This window comes from Ananas comosus, linkage group 3 (assembly GCF_001540865.1).
Source record: "Ananas comosus cultivar F153 linkage group 3, ASM154086v1, whole genome shotgun sequence".
In the NCBI taxonomy this organism is placed as follows: Eukaryota; Viridiplantae; Streptophyta; class Magnoliopsida; order Poales; family Bromeliaceae; genus Ananas; species Ananas comosus.
In genome coordinates, this window is record NC_033623.1 from 15,568,552 (window position 1) to 15,591,711 (window position 23,160).

At 38.4% G+C, this 23,160-nt stretch overlaps 4 protein-coding genes across 5 annotated transcripts; all 4 read right to left on the bottom strand.

Moving 5' to 3' along the window:
- On the bottom strand, positions 1 to 5,071 carry LOC109707302 (acetylornithine deacetylase-like). The gene is made up of 10 exons (XM_020228471.1): positions 4,518 to 5,071; positions 4,177 to 4,421; positions 3,942 to 4,050; positions 2,747 to 2,885; positions 2,557 to 2,614; positions 1,665 to 1,682; positions 1,406 to 1,528; positions 1,110 to 1,266; positions 989 to 1,022; positions 1 to 394 (listed from the first exon to the last, which is right to left on the bottom strand). The coding sequence occupies exons 1-10, from the start codon at positions 4,893 to 4,895 to the stop codon at positions 273 to 275; spliced, it is 1,383 nt and encodes a 460-aa protein (XP_020084060.1). The 5' UTR covers positions 4,896 to 5,071; the 3' UTR covers positions 1 to 272.
- LOC109707867 (transcriptional regulator TAC1-like) lies at positions 8,243 to 8,680 on the bottom strand. The gene has a single exon (XM_020229393.1). The coding sequence runs from the start codon at positions 8,678 to 8,680 to the stop codon at positions 8,243 to 8,245; it is 438 nt and encodes a 145-aa protein (XP_020084982.1).
- Positions 10,579 to 18,469, bottom strand: LOC109707303 (AP-2 complex subunit mu-like). 2 transcript variants are annotated; one of them, XR_002215461.1, is made up of 15 exons: positions 18,197 to 18,469; positions 17,184 to 17,361; positions 16,605 to 16,695; positions 15,854 to 15,948; positions 15,597 to 15,686; positions 15,473 to 15,521; positions 15,197 to 15,335; positions 14,656 to 14,772; positions 13,065 to 13,155; positions 12,850 to 12,992; positions 12,497 to 12,611; positions 12,313 to 12,357; positions 12,146 to 12,228; positions 11,259 to 11,341; positions 10,579 to 10,771 (listed from the first exon to the last, which is right to left on the bottom strand). XR_002215461.1 is itself a non-coding variant. In XM_020228472.1 (14 exons), exons 1-13 carry the CDS (start codon positions 18,277 to 18,279, stop codon positions 12,148 to 12,150), a joined length of 1,317 nt encoding a protein of 438 aa, XP_020084061.1. In that variant the 5' UTR covers positions 18,280 to 18,469; the 3' UTR covers positions 11,025 to 11,341; positions 12,146 to 12,147. The 2 variants fall into 2 exon arrangements, 1 of the variants encoding a protein (XP_020084061.1); XM_020228472.1 differs by lacking the exon at positions 10,579 to 10,771 and having other exon boundaries at positions 11,025 to 11,341.
- On the bottom strand, positions 20,751 to 22,541 carry LOC109707868 (BOI-related E3 ubiquitin-protein ligase 1-like). Its single transcript, XM_020229395.1, has 4 exons — positions 22,163 to 22,541; positions 21,932 to 22,020; positions 21,485 to 21,837; positions 20,751 to 21,386 (listed from the first exon to the last, which is right to left on the bottom strand). Exons 1-4 carry the CDS (start codon positions 22,210 to 22,212, stop codon positions 20,751 to 20,753), a joined length of 1,128 nt encoding a protein of 375 aa, XP_020084984.1. The 5' UTR covers positions 22,213 to 22,541.

Genomic DNA, 23,160 nt, shown 5'->3' on the forward strand with positions numbered 1-23,160 from the left:
TACAACGACATTGTCAACTTATTTCACCAAATTTGTTCATACCATACTATCTCACAAGATTATGTTATTTTCCACAAGGTTTCAATAGTGTTTTCACAACTGGAATCAAATTACTAAATTACGAAAAAGGAAAAAAAAGAACTTACATTCCACAAGTTGATTCAAGGTGAAGATAAGAGTATTTTCCGAGTAGTAGTTAATTTATGCTGGACACATAAAACTTTATAATTCATGGAATGAGGCATTTGCAGTGTATCAGAGGATAAACCGAGTTAGTTTTGTCGGTTAATGTCCTCTTCCAACTGGGAGATGATGCTCACAAACACTTGAAAGCCCTGGCACATATCAGAGAATAAGCAGTGCTCGTTCTTCGCATGGTACGTGTTCATTATACCTGGTTTTGAACAAAAAGGGAAAAAAAAAAAAAGTATGTGTTTAACAGGATTACAATAGTTTAGGAAATGAGAAACATAACACTCAAAACTTTTCCTGAACAATGTAATCGGATCATCTTCAGCTAGGTCAAAACTGCACAACTTTTGACCTTCTCCTTCCAATTATGCAGATTTAGCCAATTCGGCATTTTGAAATTCGTTAAGTGAAAACACAATTTAAAATTTAGGAGTTGAGCTATTATACTATAGATAGTAGATGAGTAGTGTTTACTAAAGAATTTTTAGCCTCTGGGTCCATACTATTACCATAACTAAATAGTAAATTCTAGGACTAGAAAAATATATAGTAAACACTATTCCTCCATTATTTATAGTATAGTAGCTCAATTCTAAAATTTAGTTCCTCAATTTTGGGCGCTGTCCTTTTTTCTGTGGTTGTTGGAAAGAGAATGACTATATTAAAACTTTCTTTCATTGCGAGAATTAGTCCTTGCTGGTCGAAAAAAGAAAAAGAAAAAATCAATTTCCTAATTATGATGGTACAGATAAAGGAATCGATATATGATATTCGCTGTGGATGAGATGTTTCTTACCGTAACCAGTGGTCTGAACATCAAATCCTTCATCCTATAGAAATGACAAGAAAATAAAGGGATCAATTGATGAGCTAGGTTTATATACACCATCAATACAAGGAGATAAGCACTAATAAACCTGTAATTCTCGAATCAAGGGCAAACTTCCAGTGATTGAATAAGGCTCTACATGACCAACCACTTCCTTAGTCGCCTTGCATAACACTTGAAAGCCACGAGAATCAAGATTACAAGCAATTCCCGACATCAAATCTCCATCAAAATTAATTTCAAGCCTGAAAATCATCAAACACAATAAGCACCTTTAACTAGCAAAAAGTTAACAGCGTTCTAAGAAAACTGCACAATAGAGGAAAACAACAGAAATCTTAAAATAGAAAAGAAAATATTCCTTTCAAGCAAGGGAAGTGCTACCTTCCTCTAATATTTTCATCAGGAAGAACATATTTTGAAACTGGGCCGCGTGTATCTAGCTTCTCGATATTAGCGTTTATATCATCAACGTACTCTCGCAACTTTTTGACTACATCAGTAGGGCTGCATGAAGAGGAAATGGAACTTTAAATCTTCACTTGCTTATAGTTAAGGGCAGACAGGGGAAAGGTAATATATAGAAAATGAAAAAAAAAATAAGAAGAAGAAATTACATAACCATCAAGAGACGTGAACTCACCTATAGAAAGGAGTCAACCTGTAAGAAATAAAGAGTATACATTCAGTAAAAATCTTTAAGCAAATCAAGATTATGCCAAAGAAGTAACTTAATAATGCAGGAAACAGATTTACTGTCCACCCACTTTTCGAACAGAATCGGTCATTTTGATGGCTTGTCATGTCCAAGAGTCAATTCAAAGTAGTTGGAGACCAAAAGGATGAATTACATGAGTCAATACTTACAAAAAAAGCAAAAATGTGTGCCATAATTAGGTATGAGATAAGAAGTTCCTATCTAAGGCACAGATTTCATTAGATAAGGCCCTGATGAACAAACAAAACAGAATGCACACATTTGTCCCTGATTGGAATGTGCTTCGAATGAGTAATATAAGTTTAAGATCTACCTTGGATCGTCTGACTGACAAGAGAAGTAATGACTAACACCCTATTATCCTTTTGCTCTTAAAGAACCTTACGAAGTTCCAGCACACTCATATATACGCAGGAGAATTATGACAATTTCGCCATGAATGAGTACTAACTCCTCACTGCTACCAATGGAAAGCATCATACTTTTTATGCTCGATTAAGAACTTTTAAGGCACAGTTGACTACGAATGTCTACTGAAAGAAAGTAATTTCATGAAGAATGAACTGTACTGAATCAAAAACACAGAACTCGCGTATTTTATCCTTCAAAATAGGACAGCAGTAAATCAAATAAAACTGTTTTTCCGTTGTGGATGCTAATATGGAGTATACAATAGGGGCACTTTCAAGAGAACAAACAGAAAAGGCAGAAGTAGAAGAATGAAACAAAAGGAAACACTCACTGGCTCCCAAAAGAGAAAGAGAGTAAATTGTACCAGAGAATTTCTACGGATACTAAAATATGACAAACAGTGTACCTTATGTCCCCTGATATTGTACATTCACCTGGAATCTGGTTTATGCCACCACCAGGATCTGCAACACAGTGTACATCAGAACAGTGTTGAATAATTTTCAATAACTGAATTTTTTTGGTTGCTGCTTGATTCCAACAACTCTAATTTAGACTCGTATAAGGACATCAGAATACGTATGCATCAAACTTACAACTCCATTTAGTTGGTTTCATAGTTGATGGTGTAGCAAATTTGTAAACTGTTTCCTTGGGATGCGGAGGGAAGTCTTTGTAAAATCTTGTCTGAATCACTTTGAGTGCTTCCATTTCCAACTCCATAGCATTGATTGCCTGTAGTTTGACTCATCATATTTATACGAGTCAAGGAACTAAACAGCTATTTTGCTTATGCCACAACTAGAAAATGAGACTTATATGCACAATTAAAGTAACATAAGTTTCTGCAAAAATCTCCAGAACTAAATAGTACTTCAATATCTCCACAAAATGCCACCATGACGTAATCAGATAGAATTCTTCTACATTTCCTACAATTGCTTAGCAAAATATAGAAATGTGTCTCGTTTTATGCAGTGTATGTTCTCTTATCTTACCGCACAGAAGTTACAGTATTTTGATAATTTCATGAAAATACTGAAGCAGACTCCTTGCAATTTGTGTAAGAGATTTCCCTCTTTTATCAGAAATTCCAAAGTAGAAGCAGAAATTTTATACATTTGGGTTTAAATTTTGCTTCAGATGTTTCAGCTTCATTTCTGGAGCTCATAAAACGTCTATTTATTATTTCCCCCTCAATTAGATATACCTACCTTTCAGCCTTTTTTGGCCCTTGTTGCAGGATGTAACAACTATAATTACTTTCTCACCTAAGTAGTTTGTTAAGCGACAAGATTCTTCAGGAGGTTGGCTGGACAGCAAAATAGGCTCCCCGACAAATGTACTGGGAGAAGCGAAAAGCATTCGAGGAGAGACATTGTCGAGAAATCAGTTCCCATGAGAGAGGAGGAGAAAAAATTGAGCAAAGGCCGCGAAATATTCTTATTTATGAGATCTTATGTTTTGCTTAAGAGATGATTTAGTCTAGCCTCAATTCCTAAATATAACCAGAAAAGCATACTGGTTGACCAATCTTTTCCCTTAAACCATTACTAACCCTTACGAAGTTACGATCGTACATCGAGCATCAAAATTTAACCACTGACAGTATGATGAAAATGACTAAATACGTTTCAGAAACTGCTAACGACAACACTGCATATAGCAATTCAAACAACGCTCAGAAGAAAGGCATTTGCTATTGGTTCAATAAAAACTAAATTTGGCATAGCAACATGAACATTATTTTTTTTTTTTTGTGGGCAATACCAAAATGATTAAATTGAGTACCTTGTGAGCAAGACCACTATGGAATAGCTTCCCTGTAGCCTTCAGGGTCCACGGAATCATCCCTCCCGTGCCGATGCAAGGTTGCTTATCCGCTGTGTCAATCCAAAACCTAAATATGCAGCGCAAAGAAGAAACAAAACAGTTTCGTTTCAATTAAACAAATCTCCAGAATCCAATTGCAAAAACCTAACCATCCTACAAAAAGCAAGCAAGCCCCTGTATACAAATTGCTTACAAAGGTCCCGCCTTTAGCTTATCGAGCAACCCATTCTTCACCAACCCGTCCACACCGATCCCCACCACCGAGGAATTCTCCTCGTTGGCGATGAACACCGCGACCACCGAGTGCTTCAGCTTCGGCTTCGTCTCTCCCAGCCTCCGCATCAGCTCCGTCACGAGCGCCACATGTCCGAGGCAATCCGTCGTCCCCCGCCCCCGGAGCTCGTCCCCCTCCACGCCGAGCGAGAAGGGATCAAAAACCTGTCGAACGAGTAAACCCTAGATTAGATATCCCCCCATCGCACGGGCATCGGATTCGAGAGATAATGGAGGGGGTGAGAGATGCGGAGGGGGAACCCAATCACGGGGGTCGGCGGTGACGACGTCCATGTGCATGCCCACGAAGGAAACGACGCGGCCGGGGACGGTGCCCGGGTACTCGACGATGACGTTGCCCCGGCCCTCGGCGTAGCTAACATGGGAGACGATGAGCGGCCCTCCTGCGCCGGCGCCGGCACCAGCGCCGGAGGGGGTGGTGGAGAGGGGGAGGAGCGCGTCGAGCACGTGGCGGGCGACGCGATCCTCTTGCGGGACGAGGTCGGGGGGGTTGTTCTGGACGTAGCGGGACTCGCCGATGAGCTTGGAGAGGAGGGAGACGAAGGCGCCGCGGTCGAGGTCGCCGATCACGTCCTTGAGAGGCGAAGAGGGACAAGGGGAGGGAGACGACGACGCCATGGACGGGGGCTTCGCGTGTCGCCTTGGTGCTTGTAACGTTGCGTTAGCGCTTATAACTGCAGCGCCGAATCATTAAAGCAAAGGATTCTGAGTTCTAATGCAGTGCACGCAAAGAGTGCTTTGAAAAAAAAAGAAGCGCTTTTGGCTTCTTCGTGCAAGTGGCGTAGCATCATACGCACATATTTGTTTGGGAAACCTCAACAAATCAGCGAATTTTTTTTCAAAATGGGAAGTGATTTTAACATGAAATATTGAGTTTATTGTTTGGATAGGTTAAGATCCGGATGTTATAATAAACAAAAACAAAATGACAATAAATGAATCATTTTATTGACAAACGGGACAAGTTAATTACTATAAAAAGGATTTTAATATTTTTATGATTTGAGATTAATTAACGCGCAGAGAAAAGTATATGAACAAAATTGCAACATTTAGATGGTACGTGAGCTATTCACGCATTTTATCTTGTATTTTTTGGGTGATTTTATTGACAGAACTGATGTTAAGTTTAAGAGGTGCGTCGACGGAATATGATTAGTTTTCATCATAGGTGATCTAATAAATATCCCCAGAAGTATAATGAAAAGTTGATACAAATTTTGATTTGCTAATTTCCATTCTATTTTCTAGTTACTTTTGCATATTATTTCGAACAACTCTTTTAATTTTATTTTCGTAAGAAATTCTTGTCTCTTGGCATTTTATATATTCCGGGCACCAAGAAGCACTAAAATGTGCCGCATCTTATCTTCATGCGTGAATGAATAGATAGTTGTCAAATCCATCTAAGAAATATAGAATATCGTTATGATCTAGCAATAATAGCAAATACCACCTCACAATATCCTCTGATATAGAGCATTCACAACGCAAGGTTCATGACACAAAGTCTCACCCTATTGGTGGCAATTTGGTGAGTGATATGGACGGAGCGTAATAATACTATCTTCCGAGACGCGAGTCCCAATGCTTTCCGGGCTCTTGAACGTGTCAAGTGCTTGACCAAAGTTTGGAACGAGGTCCTTTGATCAAATTCTGTCTTCAGCATTCGTCTTTGATTTCTTTACTTCTTTTAGTTAGTTACTTCCTTAGTTTGTTCTGTACACTATACTGTTTTTTAGTGATTTTTTTGTTGCCTTCGGCTTTTAAGGAGGCTTCAGCTGCCTTCATCTTGTACGCTTAGTTCATTTTCCTTAATGAATAAAGCAGGTAGCTTGCTATCTATTTCTCAAAAAAAATATTCTCTGATATAGTTGCATTTGGTCGATTGTATCTTGAGACATAGATATATTATCACTAGCACAATTAATAGCTTCTGCAAAACAAAGTTCAAATTAAAAAACAAATCTTTACAAGGCGCATAACACAACTTTGAGAATTTTAAGTCTATTTAGCGTCCGTTTGGTGTTGCACTATCTAAACTATTTTCCGCGTGGTATATGTTTGGTAGAATTATTAAGACCTTGTGGTTGATATATATATGAACTTGCACTTTATTTCGGCCCTACCATCATCTGATTATTACTCAGCAGGTAAATATTATCACTGAGCTTTATACGAATTACAAATCAATGTAAATAGTAATACAACAGGAAGAATTAAAAACGCTAACAAGCCCATGATAAACTAAACATAAAAGAGAGAAGAAAATGGATAAATACCCAAATAATATAGGCACGATAGCCTGTATGTAATTTTAATAGCGATTTAGTCATCTTTCTCGCAAACGAAAAAAAAAAAAAAAAAAAAAAAAAAAACTGAATCCAACATTATAAGAAAATTTAAAAAGAATTCGGTAGGTCAACATTACGGAACATTAATCCTATTCATGCGCCAAAATCGTTTCACGTAGTACTGTAAGATCTCTGAATCTTGGGCCTAATTTAGGATTCCGGTATCTTAAAGTATCTGTTTTTGGCCCATTTGAGAAATGCTCGTAATCCTTTTTTCTCTAATGCTACAAAATAACAACGAAAATTATTGCTAAATTAATATTATAGCATTGAGCGAGAAAAAATTAAAAGCGTTTTTAAAATTTTTTAGGTATAACAAAATATGAAATAGGTATTTATAGATTTTGCATTTTCAAATTAGGCCTTCGGCTTTTTCTAAATCCATTTTTGAACTCTCCCAATTACCCCGACAGAGCTCTAGATAGTCAAACGGATCGAGCCAATTAATTTAGGCCTATGGACTTTTGAACCCCAAACGAAAACGATGCATTCCTCTCCATATCTCTTATAACTACTTTAAAGTATGTACGTAAGAATATGATGTAAGACCGACCGTCCCTAGAGCAAGTGGCGAAGGAGTTGGTGGTTAGTACCCGAGACCCAAGTTCGAATTCTAGTTGATTCATATTTCTAGCTAAGTTTATTTCTAAATGAAATAGACGAAGCGGGTAGCGTGCTATCTATCTGTCAAACAAAAAAAAAAAAAGAAAAAAAAGAAGAAAAGAATATGACGTAAGCATGTATGTATTTATGTGCAGAAATATGCGTACGTGCTAAACAAATGAGAAATTAATATTCCTTTCGCATGTGTATTTCAATCGATCGATCACGTACGAAAAAAAGATATCAAATCGATTAGGTCGGACGCTCAACATAATTATGTAAAAAAAAAAAACAAGAAAGAAAAAGTAAGCATAGATTATGCAGTAAACTAATGCAGTTTTTTAAATATCATAAAAACGAATCGTGATGGCGAAATCTAATTAAAACCACTCTACACACGAATTAAACATATATGCATCGCAGTATACAACAAGCTTACATGTATAAAGATTAAGGTAAAAAAGGAACATACAATAACTAAGTTACCTACATATATATATATCCATAATGCCTTACTAGCTAGGTAGGTACATAGTCCCTCATTAATTTCTTCGCAAGTTTCACCTTGGTCCCCAATCTTTTTACAATTTTCTTTTTTTAAAACACTTTCAAATGCATAAGATGTTAATAAGAGGACCAAGGTAAAACTTAGCAAATTAAGAGTTTGGGCCACAGTAGTTCATACAATTCACCCACATATATATATATATATGTATGTATGTATGACTACTATATATATTTTTTAAAGTATAAGAGAATCGGTGTTTTCGACTTTTTGATTTTTGAATTAAGAATTGTAAGATCAGAATGATAGTAGTTCTTTTTAAAATTGAGTCGTCTCCACAAAATAATAATATTAATTCAAAGATTAAAAAATAATCAAAAGAGTTGATCAAAGCATTAAAAAGTTAGAAGCACCAACTCTTTTATACTTTCGGAAGTACGATAGCTCTATTTTATATATAAATATATATATTGTGTTGAAAGTTTCTGAACGATGATCATCGATCACCATCCAAGTCGAAGCTCCAAATCAATCTCTTCTCCTTCTTTAACCCCGCCGTCGTCTTCGGCTCCTACTTCACCACGTACCAATTCAGTAAGATCGGGGCAGCGGAGGCGTCGGACGTCGGAGAAGACGCGAGGGTGCAGTGGCAGCGGTTGCGGCGGAGAAGGATTGATGTGGCATTGGTGGCGGAGCCTGGCGCGGTCGCGGCGGTGGACGTTCATGTGGCCGCCGAGGGCTTGCGCGGACCGGAACTCGCGGCGGCAGAAGGAGCAGGTGTAGGAGCGCGGGGGCCACGTCGCGGCGGCCATGCGGTCCTGCATGAAGGCTTTCACTTCCCACGAGTCGTCGGCGTCGGCGTCTTGTTCTACGGCGTTGTCGTGTCGGGGGAGTTTGTGGGGTTGGGTCGTGGAGAGGAGGTTGAGCTCGGCAGGCGCCATGCAGGACTGCATTAGTTTGTGTTGAGAGAGAGAGAGATCGAGAGAGAGGGATCGAGGATGATGTAGAGGGAGTAGGAGAATGAAGAAGTGTTTATATAGTGATGGGTTGTGTTGGGTTGGCGCATGAGGAGACAAAAGAGAGAGAGAGAGAGAGAGAGTGAGAGACAGAGAGAGAGGTGCTTGTTTCTGGAGTGAATAAACTAATTGAGACGAGAAGCAAGTTCACACACAAACTGAATCTTCATATTCTTGTCCTTACAGTAATAATTTCTATTTTTTGTTTGGAAAATGAATGCGATGAATACTGTTCATACTTATAATTTCTAAAAATTAAGCAAGATTGTGACATTCTAATGGAAAAAATTGACTCGATTTCCGCCTCTGATAAAGGTGTTCTTAGTTGGAATGATTTTTTTTTTTTTTTAGAGAAAGGTATTATGTTATTCATCGCATTCATTTTTTTTAAATGAATTTAGTAAGAAAATATAAAATAATTAAGTTTCAAATCTGAAATTTTGAATACCAACAATCAAATTTTTTACCAACTATACTAGATATGGTCGGTTGGACCGAAATATTAAGAAACATATTTTATTGAGTCCGGCTATAATGCTATCAATAGCACGAAATACTTGATGTTACTATGTTTTCTACCATTAAATCTACCATTTGATCATTTTTACTTTTTAGATCATACTATTCTACTAATAATCTAATCAATTCTAAAAAATTATTATCATTCTAACTGCACATTCCTGCATTCAAGGACTGAAAATATAATAAAACTAATAACTTGTGTTATTAATAAGATTCTAGTCTAGTTCTATTATATATAGATATGCGCGCGCGCCTCTATATATATATATATATATATATATATATATATATATATATATATATATATATATATATATATATATATATATATTCCGACAAATATTTCTAATAGCACCAAACCCTTAATGCTGACAACTTTTTCACCATTAAATCGACCGTACTATATATTTATACACTTTGGATCATACTATTTCACCAATATCACTTAATTTTAGGAGACCGTTATCATTTTTAACCCGACAACCCTTCAGTCAAGGGCCAAAAGCCCATAAGAAACAATAATTTGTGCTATTTGAAGCATTCTAATTCAGTTTTATATATAAATAGAGAGAGAGATTTTTTTCTTCTAATTAACTAAAAGTCACAATTTTTTTGTGTGGGTCCCCCAACATTTAGTTTCACTTTCACATGAAGTCCCCTTCATAAAACTTTGTTCAACTCAAAATTAACGCAACCAACTGCACGCAAAGCCTGAATTAGAGGACTCTTCCACTTAACCTCTAAATAGTTTAATGCCACACACATCAAAAGCGAGAGAAATTTCCATTAGCTTGGGTCCTAGAGAATAATTAACTACTCCCAGTGAAAAGGGCGTTTGAATTTTATATTAGAGATCGTTTAGAAAAATATAATTTTGAGGGATAGGCAATGGATGATACAGCTCTAATTAATGACTACCAGTTAGGTTTAACAGAGAGAGACACCCATGCATGTGGAATATCCCCCCAGCATGAGTACAAATCCATGCATTGCCATGAACGCCTCCTTTCTGGTTTATTAATTTTACTCTCTTTCTCACCGGAGATGGTGTTGATTGTTATAGCTGGTTTATAATTATAGCGTTCTACTATATTTTATTTATGAAAAAACTTCAAATACTCCCTCTGTGGTTTCGAATTTTTTCACTTTAGTACGCTATGATTTAGAGTATATCAAATTAGTATCATGTGATTTCGCACTTTCTCACTTTAATACCATATAGTTTAAAAGTATATCTAAATTAGTACCATATGTAATTGTGCATGTCTAATTTCTCTTGAGTTAAATATATTATTGATCACAGTGAGCATTTTAATTTTCCCGGATGGTTCATCCAAGGAAACAAACAAACATAGAGCGGAAATTAGTAATGTTGCTTGAAATAGTAGTATATCTCTGTGAAAGCAATACACTGATAATGCATAGGTTGTTGTTTCCCACTTTCCCCGAGTGGTGAGTAATGGAAGCCGTGATACTGTGGACAAGTGTGATAACCTAAGTAAACGTATAAAAATGAGAGAAAATAATATAATCAAATGCCCTGCTTTATATAATATAACAATTAAATCAAACATAATTGGTTAAGAGAAATAGAGAGAAATACTGTTTCAAACTGGATTGAATTAGCACTCTAATTGCTGTGTGCTATTTAAATGTGTTTCGGAATCATTTTTATAAATAACAAACTAGAAACAAATCGAAACAATAGACTCATACCACCGATAACTATTTCAATTTAAAATAAATATTTAAATTGAAAAATTTTTATCCCAGAAAATACCTAAAAAAGAGTTTTGTAACCAGACAACAGAGTGTAAGTTTATTTTTATACTACAATAATCACCCTGATGGAGCTGTTAAGAAGTGTCTCCGTTTTGATCCTTCAGAGGTTTTCTCTGAAAGAGTTTCGAACTAGCTACAAACATACCTCTTTCTCATCCAAAAAAATAATAAAATAAAATAAAATCCTAAGAGTGATTACCATGGGCTCATCTCCGAAATATTGCCGTGTTGGATAAGCCTCCTAATTCAAGTCCATTGTCTTTATTCACTGTCTGATAGTATCTGCAAAATCCATGAAAATGAGAGCATACAAATACACACAAACTAGGGGACAGTAGCAGCACCCTTTCTTTGATATAATGAAAATTGACTAGCAAGGATGAGTCTACCAGTCATGCAGGTAACATGGTCAAATTGAACTCCTCTAGTTGATAGAGGTGTTTCCTTATTAAGATATCGTATAATCAACCAAAAAAATAAAAATAAAAAATAAACCTACTACATTCTTAGGAGCCCTCACCAGTCCATAGGAATCTTTTATATTGTTGCTTATATTTTCAATTCATGTTTATCCGTTCATTGTCGATCGTGTATATATTATATGTTCTTCATGAACAAATTATGCACACTACATGCTCGACATCACCTACATCTGCTATTGATGCCCAAAATTTCAAGGTGCATTTGCTTTCATAACATGCGCAGGTACAGTTAGCAGAAGGCAAGTTGAAAAGAATCTCACACTTTTAGTAGCTCTATGTTTAAAAAAAAAAAAAAGGGAAAAAGTTCCACCAGCAAATTACAAATTATCCTAAGATTCAGAAATATACCATATAAGAGTATTTCTAAACATCTCATAAACAGAACAAGATATACTGTAGCAGACAGGCAACGGGACTTATTATAGCATTTATATACAAAAGTTTCACTATAACACACACAAAAGTTTCACTATAACACACACAAAGGGCAAAAGAACATCTTTATTAAGAAAAGTTTAAACATCTATTAAGAAAAGTTTAAACATCTATTAAGAAAAGCCAGCCCCCTTATTCTGGTAAAAATGTACAAGAATAATCTACTTACCCTTAACATCTGATCTCATATGATCCAGCTTTCGTAATGTAGCGAACCCATTCAACTGTGTTATATCCACTCTTCTCCCATACCTGAGTAACGTTTAGAGATAATTAATAAGAAATTCAGGCCCATTAACTGTGGGATAACCCCACTACAATAGTTTAACAACATACCTTCAGAAATCTGACACGTAAACCTGATGCAGTGAACATCGGCACCTACAAATATTAAGTATATGGACACCTTTGTTAATGGAAGCATTAGTTGAAAAGAACCAGCAGGAAAGAAGCACATTATTCAAGAAGACCATATTTATAAATGAATATAGTACTGCTAATGATTTCAAACAGGTAGAACCTGAAATTCCATTTGAATTGGTGGCCGGGTCAAAGGCTTCTTCTCACCCATTGTGGTAATCAACTCAACCTCTGCACTCATGGTTGCTTCAGTTTGTCCTGGAAATTTTCTTATCCTGCAAAGTCCAAAGCCCGTTACATTTTTCGAATTTCAAAACACCCAACATTACCAAGTTAAGCAAACAGTATAAACATATCTTCTAATAGTACCTTGTTTAATAATCTGCTAAGATGAAACAAGAACAGATTTCCAGTAAGCATGAAAAATGGCACATCTTGCCATTGAATATGAATAAAAGAAGAAAAAAGTAATCACTGAACTAATTCAGTTAGACCAAAAACAAAAGAACTTACTTCCAGACGATGGAATCATTTGGCGCATTATATCTGGCTTTACCAGATGTAACTTGAAAACTTGTCTTAGCTGTTTGCTTAGGAACCGGAACTTTGATGACTACGCCAAGCGCAAACATTTTAGCCCCAAAGACACTCTTCACCTGAAGAAAACATTCTTTAGCATCCGCATGCAGACATATAAGTTTGCACCCTCAAATATGTTGGTAACCAACCTTAACATTGACTTCCATGCGTGTTCTGCCCAGTTCCTTGATCGTTGGCAACACCCGAAATGGAAGATTTACACCCTCAGAGATACGATACCTAGAAAATCATATAACTTAGAAAGAGAGACGAAGTTTTCTTTCATGTTGATAGGTCTATATAGTTGCTGATACTACATGCCAACAATCAACTTTGCATTGATCATACTAATCTGAAACAATGCAAAAAAGAAAAGAAACAAAATGCAAGACTCTGCGAAATCTAATAAGACCTTATTTTTTTCACCCTTATGAGGAAATCTAAAAGAGCACCATTATTATTATTATTATTATTATTATTATTTTGAAAGAAAGGTAGCATACTATCTGCTTCATTCATTTCTTTTAGAAATGAACTTAGTTGGAAGTATGAAGCAACTAGATTTCGAACTTAAAACCTCAGTTACCAACCATCAAGCCCTTACAAGGAAATCTAAAAGAGCATTATTTTGTTTCCCTATCTTATTAGGAAAATCACAAAGTGCAAGCAGAAAATATCATGAGTTTAACCTGCTAATTATAGGTCAGAAGGCCTCTTTTGTTTTGAGATGGCTTCTGCTCCAATGGTAGAGAAACTTGCTGGAGGAGCAGTGAGCGGTGCTTAGTGGTAATATTATTTTATAACTTTCAGACATACTCAAGACTTGGCCTTTTGGTGTCTATCTTTACCGCACTACCGTTTCATTCAAAGTGCCTAAAAATGGGAATATATGGAGAATCAACTTTATGCATGGAAAATTTAGTTGCTAAAGGTTTGTGTATAACTAAATCTAAATTCTAGTATGCAGGATACAACTTATAGTTAGATATCAAAACAACAAAAAAAATTAAACACTGCCAACAAAGAAGTTCGTGAGCAAAAGCTTAATGAGATGAGATACGGCAAGTATTTAACTGCCCTAATTAGCTGGGGTATAAAGATCTCTTGAGGTTGTCATTGCTATTCTTTGATTTGTTAATTGTAAGCACCACAATAAGAGTTTGAATATTTAACCACGAAAGAGAGAGATTCTTTCATATAAAGCAATTCTACTTCTGGTTCCGCAACATGAAAAGCTTCTTTTCCTGTGACCTACAAAGGTCTGAAATGATTTAATGTTCATTCAGCTAGGTTCTTTAAATAGAATAAAGAACTGGATATAAATAAAGATTTTTCAAGCAAATTCTTCAGCACTTTTTGAGGAATAGGAATGCGATGTTGATAGAAAACTTTCACCCTTCAAACAAGTGAACATACCTGTCAAATTAGCATATGTCAAATAGAATATCACCAAAAAGGCAATGCTACAAACACAGGAATTTGCACACATTCGTAATGATTTATGTCATGTTTGTACATGATTCTTCCTTGGTTCACTCCAAATTGAGCATTATTTGACTGCCGTACCGAGTGATAATTACTAGGCCTAGACTTCATTATGCACTAAGCAGATGCAAACGAAAGTTACGAGTACTAATGTTTTCAATATGTTTAACCTCGCTTACACAAAAAATTTATAGCAATTAAAAGTTAAATCAAAAGGAAAGGGGAGAAAAAATTGTAAAGGAGCTGCAGAATTACTTCATCAGTTCAAATTCACCATCGGGTGGCACAAAACTGACCGTCTTTTCTGAGTTGAACCTCGTCAGATTTACACACTGATGAAAAGTGACATCATCAAGTTCTATAGTCTTTCCACTGAAAAGAAAAAAAGAACTAGCCAGCCAATTAGTTACAGAAGTTGAATACAACATATCATAAATAGTTTGTAACGAAAAATAAAGCGTGCAAAAGCACAGGAAACTGAACTGGAATCTGCGAAGAATAACCAAAATACAACTTTTCATAGTTATAATCATCACAGATGATAAGGAGGGAAGAGAAGAGGATATGATACATGGTCATAAACTTGTAATTGGATGCTATTGAAGAGTATTACCAGAATTAGAAGGCCAAGATGATGCAAAGAGAAAATTATGGGCTAATATATATCTTATGACAGAACATGATAGTCTAGTCCTCAAAGATAGTGATTTTGAGCACTTAGTGAAGGATTATCAGAGATGTGAACTAATTTGTTTGTATTTAGATTAACCACTACGTAAACAAGGCAGTATAGCACCTTTTTGTAGGCCTCGCCTTTAGTTGGGCTTCCTTTTCAAGACCAAGTTTATCGTTTAACCCAAGTTTCAAATCAGGCATCCCAGAAAGGAAGCACTTCATCAAAATCTTTCCAGTCACGTCACAACGTAAAACACTCCCTGTAAAAATGTCAAGAAATTTGCAGAAAACTAATTACATACTTCGGAGAAGGAAAAACAGAAAAAAAAAAAAGGAAAAAAAAAACATCGATAGATGCCCACCCATCAGAATGAATACATATCAAGAGACTATGTACCTTTAGAGGACATAAGAAGATTTACACTTTCAACTATATCCAGGAAAACCTGAGATGTATTACCATGAGTAAGCTTACTTTCTCATAAAATTCATAGAAAGAAGACTAATTAAAGAAGTAGCACCTCATTTTTCTTGTAAACAAGACCCTCACGCCTCCAACCAACAGCACCTGTAACTTGTAGAGTAGCATTGGGTACAGGCCTGTCTGAGGACTTCAATTGCAGAAAGAAAAGGTAGTAAAAACATGTTAATATATTCCTTAACTGCAGAACTAAGCCAATTAAGGTAAAAGTGTTAAACTGCGGATGGATGTGGTGTTATACAATGCAAGCTCATCTCCAGTGCAAAATTACAGAATCAAACATCCAATATATCTAACCTTGGAAGAAAATGGTGAACGGAATCCTTGTTGAGTGATGTAGAGCTTCAATATTTCAGGTGAAAGATTTTGTGGGTATCCAAAATCCATGATCTCTGCATATTAAGCAATGGTATCACATAGTGGAAGTTTTAAATTAAGTACACCAAATACACCCTAAAGAAATAGATTTCTTTTTGAATGTGCGAAGTGGGTAAGGGGGCAAGGAATACTTCAGACATTAAATAACATAAATTGCGAATTCACAAAAGACTCTTGAGGTACCCAAAATAATCTCTGCATATTAGGACAGTGCACATATTGAATGATTAAAACTGTACAAATTTTACCTACTTCTCAGAATTTTAAAACTAATAAAATAAAACAGACAAACAACAACGGGTATGTAAAATTAACAACAAATGAACCGGGCAAATTGGTGAAACATAGTATTATGCACTTAAATTAACTTAATTCAAAATTAATGTTACTCCACAAGAATGTTAGAAAGAAAAGCAGTGACTCTATAGTATCTCTCAACATAAAATATCCACAATTCCTCGCCTATTGGGTAGTTGAATATTGTTGCATTCCATATGCTCAATTTGGGTCCTAGATCTGGAGCCTGACAAGATCAACACCATGAAAAAAGAGGAAGACAAATTGTCCAAAGAAAACAAGCAACAACAATGAGCATCACTAGAAACAGAAAGAGGATCAAGCACTCAAACTATTACAGTACATCATGAGATTCATAAGAAAGAATGCATACCATCAAGAAGCTCATAAATTAGAACAAAGTTATTCTTGATGGCATCTTCATCAAAAGCCCCACCAAAGTAAGACTTAAACAGAGAGACAGCCTGGCCATGTAAAAGAAGTCTCAGAAATGAGAGTTGGAAAGGAAATAGAACATAGCTTCTTATTACAGAAATAGAAGGGTTCAACGTAAATCTCAGCAATAAGATTGAAATTTGAAATCACTATTGAAATAACAAACTACACAACAAGAAACAAAATAAAACAGAGAAGTATAGGTCAATATGCACACCGTCAAATGCATAAACCACTTATAAAATCATTAACTACAGATAACAAATCAGGTGAAACAATGAGAAATAATGGCTGTTGGGGTGTATAATTCTTCATGATCAAGCTGAAGAAAGGTTATGCCCTTGATTAAGTCAAGTGGTGAACATAGCTTCCTAGGTGTTCACGGATTAACCTTTCCAACCAGCTGGTAACTTAAGAAAACCAGCTTCTTGCCTTAAGTAGTTCGAATCGGAATCTTAGGGCTGATTAAAACATATAGTAAAGAAGAGAAATAAATTATATCGCATAAGTAACATACCTCAACGACAAACTTGAAAGCGCAAGCAACATTAGCATTGCTACTAACAACGATCACAATATATACATTGCTAATTCTCATGTAAAGAAATGAGCAACCTCCAATCTGACGAACAGGACATGTGCCGAGATCCTTTGTCTGCATTATATGATTTCTAAAAGCATCCACCATGTTTCCACTGTAAGAATACGAGTAGAAACATCACAAGATCATCAACATAAGATGTACATGAATTTCGATAAAATTATAAGCCTAAAATATTTACAATGTAAATTTAGATAAAAAGGATACAATAGCCAAACAACTCTTGTAAAACAAGAGTTCAAGAACCGAGAACTAGAGACACCTAGTTGAACATATAGGGAGGCTAGCAGCAAAACCTAAGAGGAAAGATTCATTTTTAAGAAGGGAAAACAGCGTAAACCTAAAGACAAAAGCGTCCAAGAAGAAATTATGGTTAGACGTTGGTAGATGGTTCTAAGACAGATCTATGGTCCTAACGATGAGGACAAACGAGATAAGTTGCATTGTTCCAAGCCGAACGCATGACACCGGGAGTAGGAACCTAACTTTGCTGATCTTGAGCAAAATATTCTTGTGGCCGCATGTGGGACGCATTCAACTTATCCACTAATACAAACTTATTCCAGTGATTAGAAATAGGAATGACACAACAATTAGCACATGATAATTAAACACCTGTTCTCGATAACTAGGATATGCGCTTTCAAGCAAGGTTCAAATGCAATAACAATAAAGTAATCCAACAAAATCAAAATTCCTGTAATCATAAAGCGCTTAGTAACCAATATTGATGTATAAAGAACCTTCACAGAGGATAGCTCATCAAACCCTAAACCTTCGATCTATCACCTTGCGACATGAATTTAAAGAACACAAGCATAACGATAGCATCAAACACTGAGATCATCCTCTCGGCGTTGCTAAAACTGTGATCCGGTGAAAGATTGGAATGAAGAGGAGGTCGGAGAGAGAACAAGAATCGATCATACCCGACATCGTCGCGATAGAGGCGATTGATGAGGACGTCGCCGCGGAGGTTCAAGAAGTATATCGCCGACGCCGCCAAAGGCATCTCTCACCGCGCCTCTCCAAAGAAGAAGAGGCTTCGAGCTCCGAAATCTAGGGTTTGTGGGCAGAGAATCGTCGTCGTCGTCGGAGGAGGTGAGGCGAAGCGAGGAGGAAGACGAAGTTCGCTCTCTCGAATGGTAATCTCTCCTACGTTGATTTCTTTCTCGTCGTCGTTGGACTCGTTATTTTCTTCTTCTCCCTTTTTTTTTTTAATCTCTTTTTCGTAAGCTGGTGATGGCCTTCAATAAGGCCCAAATCTGATTAGGCCCATAATTATTTTGGTCGATCTGGGCCTTAATGAGACAATGCTTAATGGGCCAAGCCCAGAATAGGCCCATCTTCCACAGTTGACAATTAATAGAAATCTTACTATTACCATTCATTAGTCTATTACTCGTCACTAATGACGTAGTAAAACACAATAAGAAAATATCTATTATAACAAGAAGTAATAACAGTAAATAAATAATAAGTCTAACAGTTGAGGTGGTATAATTAATAGTTTTCAACACGCAGTGCAATAGTTCTCTTGTGAAGAAGATATTTTGGGTGATATTAGCCAAAAAAAAAAGAAAAGAAAAAAGAAACAAGCAATTTCGCACTCCAAGCGAAATGGAAACTAGTTCCCTGGAGAGCCAACCACCACATCATCATGTAGTCATTGTCTCTTACTCTCTACTTTTATGTTCCATGCGGGGCAAGGCAACTTCGAATACACCACTTCAATTTCCTGGATTCGATTGATCTTTGGATGGTCCGGGAATTCCGATATTAGGTAGATGACGACTAATTAATGCGAAATTGGCGTATTATAACCTTTACTTGTGGGAAAGCTACCTAAGTAGAAAGAAGCGACGAGAGAGTATTTCGCTGTTACAATGAATAGTTTCTTCGAGCTAAAGATAACCACGATTCCCACTTATTATTAAGTTAAAAAAAATATCGAAAGAGATGGAACAATTCTGATATCCAATACGGAGTAATGGAGTACGATTGTAGGTGGGGGTTGCGCCTTTGAAATTTCGCGTAATTCAACTACGAGGAGTAGTTTTGAGTTCTAGCTTTGATTAGACACCCTCTCCTTGTCTAATCTAACACAATTAGCTGACTAGTCAATTGTTTTAATTTGTGGGCCCACTTTGACAACAGGCATAATCCATATCCAAAAGGAAAATGGAGGTTACTAGGTGACACACACAAGTATTCACTTGTCCCCACAAATGAGGGGAAACTTCTAACTTTTGAGTTCTTGTTGTTTGAAAGTTTCCCTTGCCTACTCCTCAATCTCTCTTGGTGAATCCACCAGAAATTTTAGGTGAGAATTGTAGATACGCATTTCCGTACTGAAGTGTTGGTTTAACTAGCACTAGAATATTTCTTGGTTCGGAGTATAAAAAATCATCACTGTTCAGAGCAGTTGACAAGTCCGTGACAATATTCATCTTCAAAGTTTGGAAGCAAGTAGATGTTTCGAGAAATTCTTGCTTCATGCTTGAACACGCGACCGACCGCGAAGTGAAACAAAAAAGCCCAGCCAAAATGCCCTCCAATATATATTGCTGCCCTGCAAATTTTTTTTTTTTTTAAAAAAAAAAAAAATGGTGGGGACGGGCGTCCATCAATAAACTGCCACATCCGTTGTTCACGCAACTTAAAATTTATGCTATTCATGAGATGGACGGTAATATAGCGTCCTCACCTTGTGAACTACCCCCACCAAATTTATGTTTTCTGCAACTTGTTTGGTTGCACCACAAATCCGTCCCACACAAACAGGATAGCAAAATCCACCCGTACCCGCTCAGCCTCCGAACCACATTAATATTTGATAGTAGCCTTACATGGGCCGGTCCGTTTCACCTGCCCAGCCCACGTAAACTTCTCAGACGCTGTTACAAACCGCTCCACATGTGAACGGACAACAACAGCAATGGGACGGTCCATACGGGCTCTCTGACCTCGCACGTGCCACCCAACGCACGCCGCGCGGCAAGGAGGCTGAGGCACGCACATGCCGAACCCCCGAGGCCGCTCGGGAATTGAGAACCGCAACCGCGGGTTAAAAAGCCGACGCGTCCTCCGGTCCACGCGCGCGCGCATCGTGCTCGGCTCAAATATCAACTCTACAGTACAGGTAAAGCCAAAAAAAAAAAAAAAAAAAAAAAACGAGATATCTTCGTTCGCCAGCCAAAATAAACGAGATATCTTTGTTCGCCGCGACGTACGCTTACCGCTGAGCAGTAATAATCCCATATTATTTATTTACAGCAACAAATAATAATAAATAAAATTATAATAAAAATAAAAGAATTCGATTAATATATTTAATTGAATTTTTTTCAAAAAAAAAAAAAAAAGAAAAACTGAAAAAATACTGATGATGGGTAACTTGCTAATACTTTATCCATCCCACCCCCCCAACCCCACCAAAAAAAGAAAAAAAAAAAAAAAAGACTTTTTTACTTGTATTTTTTTTCATATAATTTTTCTCATTTGGAGGGTGGGGATTGAGTGAGGAGGTGAGGGATCCGATGGGGGTGTGGTGCCGCGCGGGCGGGCGGCGCGCGCGCGCGGGCCGCGGCCGCGCCGCGGGGCGCCTTGGCGACGAGTTGTAGAAGAAAAGGGACTGCACGCTTCCCGGTCGGCCAAAGCCACAGGGGGGCAGGAGGAGGCGGCGAGGTCGCAGGCGTGGCAGAGGCAGAGGTGGCGGCAGGGGAGGAGCACCACGGAGGCCGGCCTGAGCCGGCAGGCCCGGCAGGCCCGGCCCGGTTCCGGTTCGGCCCGGTCCGGGTCGACGTGCGCCGACTCCGCGTCCTCCGCCCCGTCGCCGCCGCTGGGCAGCTCCGCCGGCGCGGCCGCCGCGGCGCGCTGGAGCTGGGCGTGGAGCGCGGCGGCCTCGGCCTGCTCGGCGAGGGCCTTGGCCTGCCACGCCATCGACTCGGCCCGGAGACGCGCGAGCCGGTCCTCGAGCTCGGCGCCTTGCCGCGCGGCGCGCTCCGCCTCGGCCTCCTTCTCCCGCAGGCGCCGCGCCGCCGCCGCCTCCGCCGTGGCCAGCAGCGCCCGCTGCTGCCTCCGCCACCTCTCGCCCACGGCCCGCCGCAGCTGCTCGGTCTGTATATGAATAAGAAGAACCGGCCATTTCGCATTTCAAGGACGAAACAGAGAACAAGGAGAGGGGCGGAGAGGATCGCCAATGCGCTGCTACCTACCTGGGCGCTAACGAACTGTTCGATCTCGTCCTTGTGCTGCTTAATTTGGGCCGCGACCTCGTCAGAGACGAGGGGGGAGGCGAACAAGGAAGAAGAGTTAGAGGACGAAGTGGAGAGGATCGGATTCGACGCTTGCTTCGCGCTCTGCTTCTGCTTCTGTTGTTGTTGTTGTTGTTGTTGTTGTTGTTGGTCCTCGAAGGCTAGGCGGAGCCCGGTGGAGACGAGCGGCGGGGGCGGCGCCTGGTTCTGAAGCTGCGCGAGGCTCATCATCGTCGCCGTCGCCGGAAAAGGAGGCGGAGCCGCGGCCCCGGCGGCGGCGGCGGCGTCGTCCCTCGCCCTCTTACGACCTCGCGCTGCCCAAAACAGCGAAACCCACCTCAATACATGAAACCGCAAGCAAGGAAGAGGGTTCTTCTGTGGGTTACGCTAGCAACATGGATTAATTACCTCCGTTGGAGAAGAAAACGGTGGGGGATGGGTCGAGGAAAGAAGAGGGGGGTTGGGGGAGTTCGACGCCGTTCTTCTCACGCTCGCCTCTGTGAATCGAGAACCCACATACCCCGACACACACACACACACACACACACACAGAGGCAGTGATTAATCGAACCCAACTCGCGAAATGAGGAGTGCGTTTGTATACAGTAGCAAAAAGGGAGAGGAGGCGATGTTACGTACCTGGTGAGGAAGAGAGCTTCGGATGGGTAACACTGGGCTTGAACCGCCATTAATGCGGAATATCCTAGAGAGAGAGAAGGAGAGGAGGAGGACGACGACGACGAGGGCGAGTAAATGGAGGGAGAGATAGATAGATAGAGAGAGAGAAGGGGAAAAGCCAAAGCTTATGCGGTGGCGACTTGGCCCGCTCCGCTTCTCCACAACGCACCAGAGATTTCGACGTCGAGGAGAGAGAGCGAGAGAGAGAGAGAGAGAGAGGAGGGGAAAAGAGAGAGAGACGCGCTCGAAACGAACGAAACAGTCCAAAGACGTCCCTTAAATGCTCTCTCTCTCTCTCTCCTTCTATTCTCGCACGCACTACTCAGGAGAGAGAAATGAAGGAAGGAGAGAGGAATTATTATTATTATTATTATTATTATTATTATTATTATTGCATATTTAATTTGTGGAAATTAATTAACTTGCCTTAAAAATGGTGGATTTGATTTAGTTCTGATGTAGTTTTCCTGATTCCAATAAAAGAAAATAGGACTATTTCACCGGCAAAAAAGAAAAAGGAAAAATGGGCCCATTTTCTTTCATTCTATAATAACACCTTAGTTATGTATTTTCCTACTCTTATTAAAGAGTTGTTGGATAAAAAAATTTAGCAAATATTTTGCTCAATTCCTTTATTACAAGATATGGTAGATTTTTATGGTTTATTATTATTATTATTGCCATAACTTTCATTCTTTGTTTGAATTGTGCTATATTCCTCCTAAATAGCACCAACTATCTAATTAAAATATTCCATCTCCAGCAAGTAAGTATAATAATACTGTAAAATTTGTCAATGACATTACTCTAAAATTTTATTTGATACATTTCATTCAGTCACGCCACAATCTGAATCTTGCATGATCACGTTTGAAATCTAAAATATTTGAATCATGCACACAGTTTAAGGCTCAGTTCATAGGATACTTAGCAACTTCTAAATAGGGCATTAGACCTAC

Bases quoted from the DNA above. Each gene is read 5' to 3' on its own strand.
- LOC109707302 (XM_020228471.1), bottom strand. From the start codon at position 4,895: ATGGCGTCGTCGTCTCCCTCCCCTTGTCCCTCTTCGCCTCTCAAGGAC. The intron at 4,051-4,176 runs GTAAGCAATTTG...CTGCATATTTAG, and splicing joins AAGCTAAAGGCGGGACCTTT to GTTTTGGATTGACACAGCGG. The intron at 1,267-1,405 runs GTAGCACTTCCC...GATGATTTTCAG, and splicing joins GATGAAAATATTAGAGGAAG to GCTTGAAATTAATTTTGATG.
- LOC109707867 (XM_020229393.1), bottom strand. From the start codon at position 8,680: ATGGCGCCTGCCGAGCTCAACCTCCTCTCCACGACCCAACCCCACAAA.
- LOC109707303 (XM_020228472.1), bottom strand. From the start codon at position 18,279: ATGCCTTTGGCGGCGTCGGCGATATACTTCTTGAACCTCCGCGGCGAC. The intron at 12,612-12,849 runs GTAAGTTCTTTT...TGGACTTTGCAG, and splicing joins AATGATTCCATCGTCTGGAA to GATAAGAAAATTTCCAGGAC. The intron at 12,229-12,312 runs GTATGTTGTTAA...AACGTTACTCAG, and splicing joins TACGTGTCAGATTTCTGAAG to GTATGGGAGAAGAGTGGATA.
- LOC109707868 (XM_020229395.1), bottom strand. From the start codon at position 22,212: ATGGCGGTTCAAGCCCAGTGTTACCCATCCGAAGCTCTCTTCCTCACC. The intron at 22,021-22,162 runs GTACGTAACATC...CTCGATTCACAG, and splicing joins GAAGCTCTCTTCCTCACCAG to AGGCGAGCGTGAGAAGAACG. The intron at 21,387-21,484 runs GTAGGTAGCAGC...ATTCATATACAG, and splicing joins AACAGTTCGTTAGCGCCCAG to ACCGAGCAGCTGCGGCGGGC.